This window comes from Eufriesea mexicana, unplaced genomic scaffold, assembly GCF_001483705.2.
Source record: "Eufriesea mexicana isolate 0111107269 unplaced genomic scaffold, ASM148370v2 scaffold4744748860, whole genome shotgun sequence".
NCBI lineage: Eukaryota > Metazoa > Arthropoda > Insecta > Hymenoptera > Apidae > Eufriesea > Eufriesea mexicana.
Genome location: NW_016908008.1, coordinates 15,242 through 28,386, shown reverse-complemented (window position 1 = coordinate 28,386; position 13,145 = coordinate 15,242). Strand labels below are relative to the sequence as shown.

Here is a 13,145-nt window from a genome sequence, read left to right as displayed (position 1 = left end):
TGGCGACCCCACGGTGCCTAGCTGACGTGCACCTACGTCGAGGTGGGCTAGCAGCCTCAGAACGGTAGTGGTTCGCCACGAACGGGACGACCGGTACGCCCGTGATCACCGGTACCACGGGAGACCGATTTAGCCCTGGGCCGGCTGTCTTATGGCAGTCCGCCCGTCGGTCGCTGGGTTGGCCTCGTGGTGGCAGTGGTTGGAGCCTACATCGCAGGCAAGGGCTCTCGAAGCCCGGCGTGAGAGTTGCGCATCGTACAGCTCGGGTGCTGTCCTCCTGAGGCAGTAGGGATTTAGAAAGGTCCCGTCTCAACACCAAGGGAGTCGACTGGGGCTAGCATCCCAGTTAGACAAATTGGCAGGACCGATTGTGTTCTTGGCACTTTCGGTTCGCGCTGGTTGGGCGTATCCCAACCCCTCCATAGGGGGGTGTGTGGATGTTTTATCCCCATCACCCTTGCGGAGGTTGGATAACTGGATAAGCGACAGCTTCTAACAGTTTACTATCCAAACTCATGTCAGTCCCCAGAGACTGATGTAGCACTCAACGTGTTAAGAAACAGAAAGCTAACATTACGCAAACATTATTCTACCTTACTCGGTCTCGTCAATAATCTTCGTTACCGTCTCCGACCAATAGCGGTCACTGCCTGTGATCATAGGAGTGGCAGCAGACTCCGACAGGAGTGGGGATGTAAACACGCGGTGCCTTCTTCTCGCAGGCGCATAGTAGTGCCTTTTATCATAAGTCAGCCATTCGGCGTACCTCTTGTAATGAAACGATTGCCGATCTCTATTGTACGATGTATATATTACATAAAACGAATCATATAAGTATTCATAATGAAACCTCTAATTACTAATTTGAGATGCCTGTTATTTTTTGCAATAGAAATTTCGAAATCTTTATCAATAGAAGTAAGTGTTATATGAACTATATTTTCGGTCGATGTAAATTGTAAGGTAACACACCACGAAAATATAGGCTGTAATAATATAATAATCTAAAGATGGCTGTATCTGTGTTAACACACAGTTTCGATTTTATTTTATTCGCAAATTTTATGCAAAATTGTGTATATTCGAACTTTTTAAAATAGAAACTTTATTAAAATTTTTACCACTATATGTTACTAGGCATTGCTTGGAATTTTTTACCAATTTTTATAAAATAATTCGATTTTTAAGTGGCTAATTCTAATTCTTACAATAACCTATTAAATACTTGGAAAAATTGTATAGCGAAATTATAAAAAAATTATTTAAAAGATATTCTGATAAGAAATTACAATCTACTGTGATGAGAATAGAAATTAAAGCAAATTATGGTGTAATTATTGTGACAAAGGTATTCGTATCATAGAAATGTAGAATAAGTTGGCTCTAGAAGAACAGCAATTATTTGAAATTTGAACCAATTAGAGCAGCACGAATATTTCTGTGATCTACTGCAAACGAAGTATGCGGAACAAAAGATTTATTGGAGGGGTAATAGGATTTAAATCGAGCGAGTGAAGAATGGTTCAGACGAAATGATATATGGTTGAATAAAAGGTACTGAGAGTACTAGACTTTTATCTGAACCTGTTCAGATTCTGTGGAACATAGCTGAGCCAGATTCAAGTTAGTACCTCTGGTCACCAGATCTTTTGTTGCTTCAATAAATATATACACATTACGAAATTTAGAATTAGTATGTAAATTAACCTTACAAATTATCAGAAAATAATATCTAATATCTAGCATAACGATATTAAAAATTGGAAAAACAAAGAAATTCGTTAACTCTAATTCTAGAATAATTATAGTGAGTATCAATTCTGACTAAATGCATTGCACTCCATAATTCTGCAACTTGTTACGAATCGTGCACAGATTGTACAGTATATACAGTGACTAACGAAAATATTCGGACACCAAGGTATGTCTGAATTAATCACATCGTATCGCATATACGTTGTACCCGTGTTGCTTAAGAGTTCTCCGAATTGTTTCGAGATGAACTCGTATTCCATTAACATCCGTAATTCAGATGGAAAAAGAATGGTGTGGCGGAGAGCGAATGAAGAGTTCCACCATCGAAACACGAGAGGTACCGTGAAACACGGCGGAGGCAGCGTGATGGTTTGGGGCTGTATTTCGACCAGAGGAATTGGCAATTTAGTTTTTATTCGCACCATCATGGACAAAAACTGTCACTTACACCTATTGAAAAATAATTTATTAAATAGCGCAGAAAAAATGGGAATTCGCAACAATTTTAAGTTTTATCAGGATAACGACCCCAAACATAAAGCACGCATTGTTCAAGAATTCTTGCTTTATCGTTGCCCGAAAGTTCTTCATCCCCCACCACAATCGCTGGACCCCAATCCCATTGAAAATTTATGGATAAGTTAGATCGCAGAATACGAAAGACAGCAATTAACTCAAAAGAGGAACTAAAACAAAGGTTGCTGGAGGAGTGGGCTGCTATCGGTACTAATTATTTGGGAAAAATCATTTTTTAATATGCCTAACAGATTGAGGCACGTATTGAAACAAAGAGGCTATGCGACAAAATATTAAAAAATGTGTTTATATAAATAAATTAGGGTTATATAATGTTATTTATGCCAAGTGTCCGAATATTTTTGTGACGTGTAAATAGGGTATTATTTTATTTATAATTTGTTATAGTAAATCCATATAAATTTATTAAATAAAACACATGGCTTTGTTAACTTAAATAAACATCTTATCCCCAGAATAAATAACGAACACGATCCGTGTATAAGTATCTGCGATACTAAGTGATTAATTCAGACATACCTTAGTGTCCGAATATTTTTGTGAGTCACTGTATATACCGGGTAGATATATAGATATACGGCCATATATAGCTAGGGTTGCGAGCACCGAAAGACTCTAGCAAGGGAATAATAAACAACGACATCGGCTTCGACTTAGGCGTTTAGGACGATGTCTGGAGTGCATGTGGACGGATTGGTGACCAAGTGTGAGGACTGTACGGATGAGATATTTATGACTGACAATGAGTTCAGTGCAAGGAATGAACGAAAGTCTAGGAATGCGTCCGAATGTGTGGAGTACTTGGTCCACCAAAGGCGAGATTGCGTGAGAAATGAGTGATCAACGAAGAGAGCTTGTGTATGAAAAGAGAGAGTGTTAGACTTTAACATATTAATTACCCACTTTAACACGTGTTTTGCTTGTCGTTCTGTTCAGGCCCAGACTCGGCCGTCAATTGGGCCACCGATGGCGAATGAAGTGTTCACAAAACTCGGAAATACTGTACCAATTGTTATAACAGGAATTCCCAAACGTTAGGTCCAAAGATGGCGAAGAATTTAACATCAAAATTTAGCACCTTTTAGTCCCAATTTGGGCCGGTCTAGTGTGATAAACCCCTACAATCCTACTTTCAAACTTGCTTCCCCTGCCCAAAATTATCAACCTCCTGCATAGTTATCTGGCGCCATACCCAAAAATAGACTTATTATCCTAAAATTTAACCCTCTACACAAACGCTCAATTCCAATTTCCCACACTGCCAGACATCTTATTGTAGGATATTTTTTGACTTCCCCAGGTATAGAGGCCGACCAGGTCTGCCGGTGGAGGAAGCCTCTCCCTCAAAGGGGGTCGCTGGTGGACCACCGGCACATTCGTGATCCTTCCTGAAGGACCCGTTACTTTATGGCTCCGAAAGTCGCGACATCGCACATGGCCTGGTCCCTTTCTTTGCAGGCCTATTGTCAGCCAAATCCTAAGTGCTGTTGCCTGCTTTCTGACATTAATGGCTAAAGAAAGCCTCGTGTCCGGTGACCCGAGGGAAATAAAGAATTGTTTGAAAATGCATTGAAAATGAAGATAGAAAGGACACGGAACTTGAACTAAAACAGCAATTAGAATCTGGCTGCCAGAAGACCCTAACGGTCTTCTGGGCCTATTATAAACAAAGGGCCGAATGAAATACCGGGACGACATTCCAAGGCTTAACACTCACTTATCTCCAATAATCATAAATATCCTTCCCCACTCTTTGGAACCACCCCCAAACAACTCATGTATAAAAGCTGACCGAGCTAGAGAATAAAACAGTCTTAAGCGTACCATCAAACCATACAGAATTTCGTTGAACCTTTACTCGCGAGTTGTATATGTTACTACGGGACATTATAATTGCGCTACTGGTAAAGACCTATTGATACTACGGTACAATAGACACGAACACTTAAATATCTCGACTCTTTGCATTGTCCGAACAATTCAACCTAGTTCGAACGAACGTTCGAACTCGATAATTTATTGTCATCGGGAGTTGTTTGACTCTAACCACCTTTTCCGTGACACCAGCGTCGGTCCCTGGGGACCGGCGTGGCACTTAACGTGTTAAATAAGGGTGCAAGGGCACAGAGAAGGCAGAGAAGCTAAAGAAGGCAGAAGATAGAATGTGTGTAGTCGAGACGTAGTGAATAGAGGATCGACCATAATATAATAGACCATAATCAGTAATGTTAAAATGGATTGTAATCGATATGGTGAGAGTAAACAGTAATCGACACAGAAAAAATCGTGATCAGCAAACTTATAATAGCAAACTTATAATCTACAAAGTTAAGTTAAATAGTAATTAAAAATCTTAGAGTGAATCGTGTAAATCGAACAAGTCGAGGTTAGAAGAGATATCGAATAAGTATACTATAGATTATGTACTGAATAAGTATACTAATAATCGTAATAATAGTAATCATAATAGTAATAGTAATGGTAATAGTAATAATAATATACTAATAATCGTTAACAGAAAGCAGTAATAATATAAACATTTAATATTGCATATTAAGAAACTAGTTATTTTCATCAAGATCAAATAACAAATAATCAATTTTATAAAATGAAAAATAAATCATTTAATTACAATTACATTAATGTACATCTCACGTAAAATAATTTATGAAATATTCTTATAAAATACTTTAAAAAATTATTTTATTTCAAAATAATCAAATTTGAAAATCCTCCAAAATAATAATAATAATTAAAATTCTCATTCAAATAAAACTCAACGTTAGGTTCATTTATAAAATATTTGAAACCAGTTTTTTTAATGAGCTTGATTGTTCTAATCTTACTATAGTTAATAATTGTTCAGAGTAGGACGTAAAATTAAAATTTAATAATTAATAATTAATTAATTCTCATTTTCATAAACACAAATTTGCACAGACTACGGGAACGGAAGAAAATCTAGATCTATAATTACAGTCAACATATTTAATCAAAAACCAAAAATAGAGAAATCCTAAACCCGTCGTTAATTTATTTTCTCTCATTTCAGCGAAAATTTTGAAGTCAAAACATCGAGAAACTATTTTCTTACAAAGCGATAATTCGAACCATTGATGATAATGGGGAAATATTGGTTTGAGAACGTAAATAAGCAATAATAAACAAGCGATTCTGTCAAAATTGGAAATTTCTGCGACAGGTGTCACGAATATTTAACTGTGCCAAGATGCGAACGGAAAATTTACTATCAAGAAGTCGAATATTTTGATGAAGCATGTTATTAGATTTACAACCAAGAAAAACATCGAGAATTTAAATAGAATTTTTAGGTTTCTTGGCATTCTACAGCGAATAACAACCGAGTAAACGTTATTTTATTCTCGAATTCACAAACCGATGGAATTTTAACTATTGTTAATTGAAATTCGAGTCCACAGTGTCTCTGATTTCGATAAATAAGCGACTATACAGGGAATCGATTGTGCTACCAATTGTCCAATTTCTCATTCCTGTATCGTACTCGATCTTGACACTTGACACCAATATCCATCACGATCATCGAATTTGTATTTCGAATAAATCGTTTTCGAAAAGGTTCGTTTTATATATGTCGATACAGAAGTTTTAGAATGTTTGATAAATTGTCGATAATAAAAATGTACAGGGTGACCTAAGTTTTTCCGTAATATAAACTTTGCAGAAATAAATCGAAATAAATGTAAGAAATAAACAAAGGTAAAATTAGGAAAAATGTGTAAAAATAAAATGAAATAAAAAACTACAAAAATAAAATTTAAAAAAATGAAAATAATAGTAATAATAATAGGAGTAGTGTGCAGATTACAATCGAAATAAAAGTAAGAAATAAACAAAGGTAAAATTAGCAAAAATGTGTAAAAATAAAATGAAATAAAAAACTACAAAAATAAAATTTAAAAAAATGAAAATAATAGTAATAATAATAGGAGTAGTGTGTAACAAAATGTTCATTATGCTTCGAAACTGTAAAAAAATATGAAACTCATGGTAATCACTGTATCTATACTAATAGCCAAAAATTTAGAAGCATTCTTCCTAATTATTCCTATTACTGTACCAAATTCCCTACTAACTCTAGAATTAATTTAAAATTAATACTATATGTAGTTTTATGTAAATAATTATAATAATCTGTAGTTTAACATTCAAATTCGCGGTTGTCCACGTGAAACATTTTTTTGGAATTTTTACTGTAAAGAAATTTATAGTGAATAATATGTATACGTAAATTAACAGTAATTAATAAAATGTAATAATTAATAATAAAAGAAATTAATAGCGTTTGTACATTTAAATAGAACTATACAAAGACAGGATAATTTTTTCTAAATTTTTTAAAAACATCTTTCTGCTAGATTTTAAGAAACAAATTTTCTTATTAAGCTAGAAGAAAATTTTGACAAATGTTTCAGAACTTTGTACTTCATAATACTGAATTATTTTAAGTCGAATTTCTTCATGAAAGTTACAATTAATTTATCATCTGAATATATCCGTATAAATAAATCAGTTATATTTTTATTTGTCACATAATTATGATCTAAAAATTCGGTTTAGTAACTTTAAAAGTGACATCAATATGTTCAACGACAAAGATAAGCATCTTTCAAACCTGCCATAATTTTTCAAAACTCTCCTAGATAATTTGAATAACACAAAAAGTGTTAAATAATTTTATTTTGTTTACAAACGTAATGTTTAGATGATATGAATTTTTCCTATATCTCGCAGATAAAAATTATTGTAATTGATAAGATCCATATTGTATAAATCCTTATTTATATCTTTCCTACTTTACATCATACTTCTTACATCATAATAAAATAGCTATGCTCTGCTACTGCAATTAAAATCATAATTTAAGTCTTCTTGTAAAAATTTTACCTCTCGTAACTTACTATACTAAATAAGCAAAGTGGGCAGAAATTGACTTACCTTCCGGAAGTAGATCGTATACGACAGGTCACCGCTCCACGACCCGCGTTTTCGGTGTCCACGGTGATGCAGTACTCTTCACCTTGGGCCAAGGTGCGTTGAATACCCTCTTTGATTTTACATTGATCAGCTTTACCAGTGGAAACGCTTTGAACATTCACAGGACATCCTGGTACCTCCTTATCCCCATATTTGACATTGACCTTGTAACGACCACAGTCATCAGGTAGATAGGTTGCTTTATATTTTCCACCTTTAAGGTCCTGAATTTCAACCCTACGCGGCATTTGATCTGGACCCTAAAATCAAATATTATGATTTAAGATTACATACATAAAATAAAGTAACAGTTATTTTAGTTGTACTAAAATTTATACATATATCATTTTAACCTTCAAATTTGGCATTAAATACTGGATGGAGTACAACTGAATGGGGTCCAGCATTTTTCTCCTTATAATTGTTACTGAATATACATATAGATAAATTAATAAAAATAAATATTATATATTACATCATACTAAAATATAAATTTGCTGTTTATGATTACCTTATATTTATTTTATATAATTTTTAATTATGAAGTTTGCTTAATATAAAATTATATCTTCTACTGTGTGATTATATAGCTGACATGAAAATATTTTCAAAAGATAATTTACTCGTATCCTTTTGCTTAAGTCATTCTCGAAATATGAATCCTCGAGTTGATATGTTGCCAACATTAGTATTACCTGATGTATAGAAGGATATTATTCACTCAAATTTTGCATCATTGTATCAAAAAAGGAAGATTGAATGCATTCACGAGCTTTTGGTTGGTATATACAGCCGACATTTGTTTCCTTTTCTTCCCCCTCCTCACCCCCTTTGACTGTTATTTCTCTGAGTACACAATTTCGACAATGCTAGATATCGAAATATATCTGACATATCAAACAAATGAATCGCCACTGCGCGGGAAACGTTCTGCGTGCGCAGAGCACTTGCGTCAGTACGTATCTACGCATGCGCGCAGCTTAGCGAGAATATTAGTCAAATTATTGTGTATACGTACTCAATGGAAAAATTTATTATTTTTTGAAGAAGGATTTTTCTGTATTTTTACTGTTACATTTCTATCAATAAATTTTAACGTATTTCAACTAGTATAACGTTTATATCTTTAGATGTTTTGATATACAAACACTTTTCTTTAAATAACCTTTCATAATAGAATTTAAGATTATCAAATTTTAAACTACGTGCTGTGACAATCCACCTTTGCTAAATCAATATTTTGAAAATGATTTATACAAAAGAGAGTTCAAGAGTTTTAAAGTATCCTGTCTTAATTTATAATGATTTGAAAAATAATCTTCTAACATTAAGTTAGTGGTTCCCAACATTTTTTAATTTGCATAATTTGCATACAGCTAATTTCTTTACGTTCTACGCTGCAATACTAGAGGAATGATTATAATTTATATAGTTGCTGTTATTTCAAACTTGTAACTGTAGGATGTATAGTTATCTGCTGTCATGTTGCCAAACAATTACACTCTCCAACAAATTTTAACTTTTTCTCTCATCTGTAATATCCATTAACTAATTCTTGTAATGTTTACTTTCATAGACACGAATCCGAAATTAAAATTCGTCGATCACTCTTAGTTTCCGAAAAATGTGAATTTTTCTAAGTAGAATATTCAAATTTAGTATGCCGATCCAAATTCCCTTTTATACATACATAGTGTCACTAGCTTTTGCTCCATGTTAGACAGGAGTATTTTTAGTACAAAAGGTTGCCAGTGGGGCGTTTACTATGCGTGGCTGAAAAGAAGTCATCTCGTTCGGATGCGGGGCAAGAAGGGTATTCCACTAGTAATACCCACTCTTCTATGACACTCCCAACACTACTATCTCCAAGTTCGGTAACGTGATACGTTAACATAGGAGTAAGATATCCACGAAAGAAATGTTATCTCAGAGTCAACTTACAATGAATTGGAAGCACTACTACGCCAGGCAATAAACAAAACGACATCAAATGATTGGAAAGGATTTTGTAAACATGTAGAAACACTGGAACACGAATATTAGACGAAAGATGGAATAATAAAAGACGCAACTGAAGACCTAGAATTGGAAATACAAAGCAGTAAGTCAGATAGGGAATCAGATGACAATAGCTCAAAGATTTATAAAGTAAAGAAGTACAAAAGTAATAATAATTAACATCATTTATGAAAATTGATTTAAAATTTAAGATGTATTTTTTATGATAAATTAATTATATAATTGCATCTAGATAACCGTTTAAAAACATCATACGATACAACATAAATATAAAAAATATGTGTATAGTACATCACGTTTGCTGCATAATGCAATGAAAAGTTAATCGAGATGCTAATTAGTAATTAGTAATTGCAAATAATCATATGTTCGTCAGAAGAATTTGAAGTTAATATGCTTTTGGGATGAGTCTACGTTCTTGCATCTATTTGTTGCGTCTGTCTCACTTTGTCTTGTTGCTTCGTTCGCTTTCTTTGTCACATGGCGTTCTATGACCGAGCTAATAGGAAGGGATCAGTTCTGCCAATAAGGGAAGCGCTTTACTCTACTTCTGCTATGACGTTAGAATGGTTGGGTTGGTGGGGATTCGGTCCTACAAGTTTCTCAGATGACTTCTTTTCAGCCACGCATAGTATTCTAAGGCCCCTAAGACCAGAGTCTTTATGCGTAGCCACCTCTACATGGTGAGACCTAGTAATTGCCTAAGTTTAAAATATTTGCTACCTATTGTAATTTTTCAAAATTTCTTTTAAATTTTCTCAGTTTTCCTCAATTTTACAACGAAATTGTATTTTTCTTCTTTTTTTTCATAGACTGCTATATGCCAGCTCTGTTGCACTTGGTACTCGAACTACACGTAATTACAATAGTGTCGAGGCGTTGAAACCCCGTATACGTGTTTAAACCTAACCTAACCTAACCTAACCTAATCCCGTATACGTGTTACCGACGAATATTTTCAAGATTTAATCAAATTGAAAACTATTTAGAGATTCCTAATCCATAGTTTTCTTTCAGAAAAGCTTACAGAATACGATATCACGTAGAAAATTCATGTTATATACAAAACCTTATCTAAAAATGCAAGAATACTGCGTAAAAAGTATACTCGGCGGCTCAGTTTTAAATTTTGATGATCACTGTAGACTTTAGAAGACAATAAAGTAGGAACTATTGTATATCTTTGGAAATACAAGTGATCTATATTGGGAACCACTACTCTGAATAATAAATCGTTAATTTGTTACTTACCAATACTTGAACTTCGAGGTCACCATAGCCAGCTTTAGAGGTATCCACGATAAAATCGACTGGGAAAGATGCTGTACAAACAGGTGCCACGCCAGGACCCGAGAGAACAACTTTTTCTGGTTCGACAGTCGGCAAAACCTTCAATTTCACAGGACTGCCTGGTATATGTTCTCCGTCATAAGTGATACCAATTTGCAGATTGCTTCCAGCAGGTGGTGGTTGATAGATAACTTCGTACAATCCATTCCCACAGTTTTTAATCGATGGCTTCTGAACTTGTCCTTTGTCGGTCTTCAACGAGATATCCAACTGAGCTGGCTTGCATTTCGAGGCAATTACTATGAATTTCGATGGTAGATTCTCTCTTGCGGTTGTTAGGCCGTCACCATACGTAGTCACGTTGCTTGCTTCGTTTACAACTCGGACTTGGAAGGGAGATCCAGGAATGTGTTGCTCTGCGAATTTGATGGATATCTCGTAGTCACCAGGCTTTGGTGGAAGATATTGCACAGTGCACGATCCGTCGTCACGTTCTTTGCAAGTTACTTCTGCGTAACCAGGCCCTTCCATCAACAGAGCTAGACCGCCGTTCCCAGCATCTAAACATTTCAAAATTATTTTTCCAATATTATTTGACCTTATATGATAGAATATAATGGAATAATTAAGTAATTATAGAATAGCGGTTCTCAACATCATTTTGTTGCATGCCACCAACCAAATGTGATCAATCATGTATCGTTTAAGTATACTGAAATATACTCCACTGTACATAATATAACAATTTTATAGAATTTAGTTCAGTTTATGTAAACAGGTTGAGAATCACTGGTATGGAATAATGAACATGTAATAGTAAATAGTAATTAACAACTATTATCATTATAATATAGGATTTTCAAAAATGCATTGACAATTTCATCTATCTAAAACCATCAAGTTTTTATCGCAATGTAGTCTGCATACTCATATTAAAGGTAAAGAATAATACATAAAGATACATTAGGATGATTGAATTTAATCTAATGTTAAAAAGAAAGTACAGAATTTCTTCCTCTTGAATAAAAGTTTGAACCTCAGAAAACATTTTAACAAAAAGTCAGTCAAAATGAACAAAATTATTGTTACTCTAATTGTATTTATACCATTAATTTTAAATAAATAATAGAATTAGGAGACTTGTGTATAAGTACAAGTAAAAAATCAATTTTTAATTTTTGGCAAAATTTATAAAATACATAAAAAAAGATTTTAATACTTGTTTTCAAATATAAAATCAACTTATATAAAGTCAAATTCTCCTGTATGCGACTAGTACATTGGCAGTTGGGTTTGCACAAGGGCAAGACAAATACTCCATCTATAATACTTCTGAAATCCAAACTAATGAATTCATATTCTGACATATTCTGACACAGTATAATAGTAAAACAAATCTCTATCCTATCGAATCTTCATGTTTTAAAAAGAGTGGACTATTCCAAGTAAACTTGCCAACTAAAAGCAATCTATTGTTGACACGGTCTTCCCAACTGTCAACTTACCAGCTGTGTACAGTACATGATTACATCATGGATCTCTCTACTGTGCGTTGCAGAGAAGAAGTCCGCTGAGCAAAACGTAAGACCGAATGACCACCAACCCATCCATTCTAACGCCATCGCAGAAGTAGAGTAAACACGCTTCCCTTATTGGCAGAAATGATCCCTTCCTATTAGCTTAACTATATAGCACTGTGTGACAAAGAAAGCGAACGAAACAATCGAGACGAAGTGAAATAGACGCAAGAAATAAACTCAAAAGCATAGACTCATCCCTAAAGCATTAACTTCAGATTTTTCCAATGCATGTTCATTTCCGAATTTTATTTAACTATACTTAACTATACTTTTAACTATACTTGTGCAGTATTACTCTCATATTCGCAGGCTTGCAATGTATTTTATCCGAGCACAGAAATTTTACGGATAGGTTACGCCTATGTTAACGTTAATACCGTTAATATAGTTAATATGTTAACGTTAATAACGTTACCGAACCTAAAGACAATGGTTTCGGTAGTGTCATAGAAGAGTGGGAGCTACGTGCGAGTATGTTAGGCGCAGCGAGGGGAATACCCCCGTTGCCTCTGTGCCGAAACGGTGGACTTCTTGTCTGCAACGCATAGTACTGTACCCTTGAACTTCACCTTTCGTCTCTACGATGAATGAGTTAAACTTATTCACGTATCCCTCTTCCAAACCTGGTCCGTATGCTTTACACTTGCTAGGGTCGCTGTAGTATTGGACGTTAACCGAGAACGGAGAACCAGGAATTGGCACGTTGCCATAACGTATGTCTATGGTATGGGGTCCTTCCTCGAACGGCATGTAACTGACACGATACGTTCCGTCTCTTTGTGGCGCAACGATCTTCTCGATTTTACCGCCACTGGGATCGTTAATCGTGCAGGAAACTTCGTCGTTATCGTTCTCTGTCTTCGCGACTGCTCGCGCGTCCACTGTGAACTCCGTTTCACGATTTACGCATGGACCTGGAAATTATAAAAATATTACATACATGTATGA

The 13,145-nt window shown here is 34.7% G+C and overlaps 1 protein-coding gene across 1 annotated transcript in view; it reads right to left on the bottom strand.

The window, feature by feature from the left end:
- LOC108552561 (filamin-A-like) overlaps positions 1-13,145 on the bottom strand; it is a gene marked incomplete at its 5' end in the record, with an annotated part of 36,112 nt that overhangs the window by 9,878 nt on the left and 13,089 nt on the right. The window contains 3 exons of the mRNA XM_017907176.1: positions 7,270-7,568; positions 10,579-11,215; positions 12,754-13,111. Coding sequence (XP_017762665.1) covers positions 7,270-7,568; positions 10,579-11,215; positions 12,754-13,111 — 1,294 coding nt within the window. The remainder of the gene's footprint in view (positions 1-7,269; positions 7,569-10,578; positions 11,216-12,753; positions 13,112-13,145) is intronic.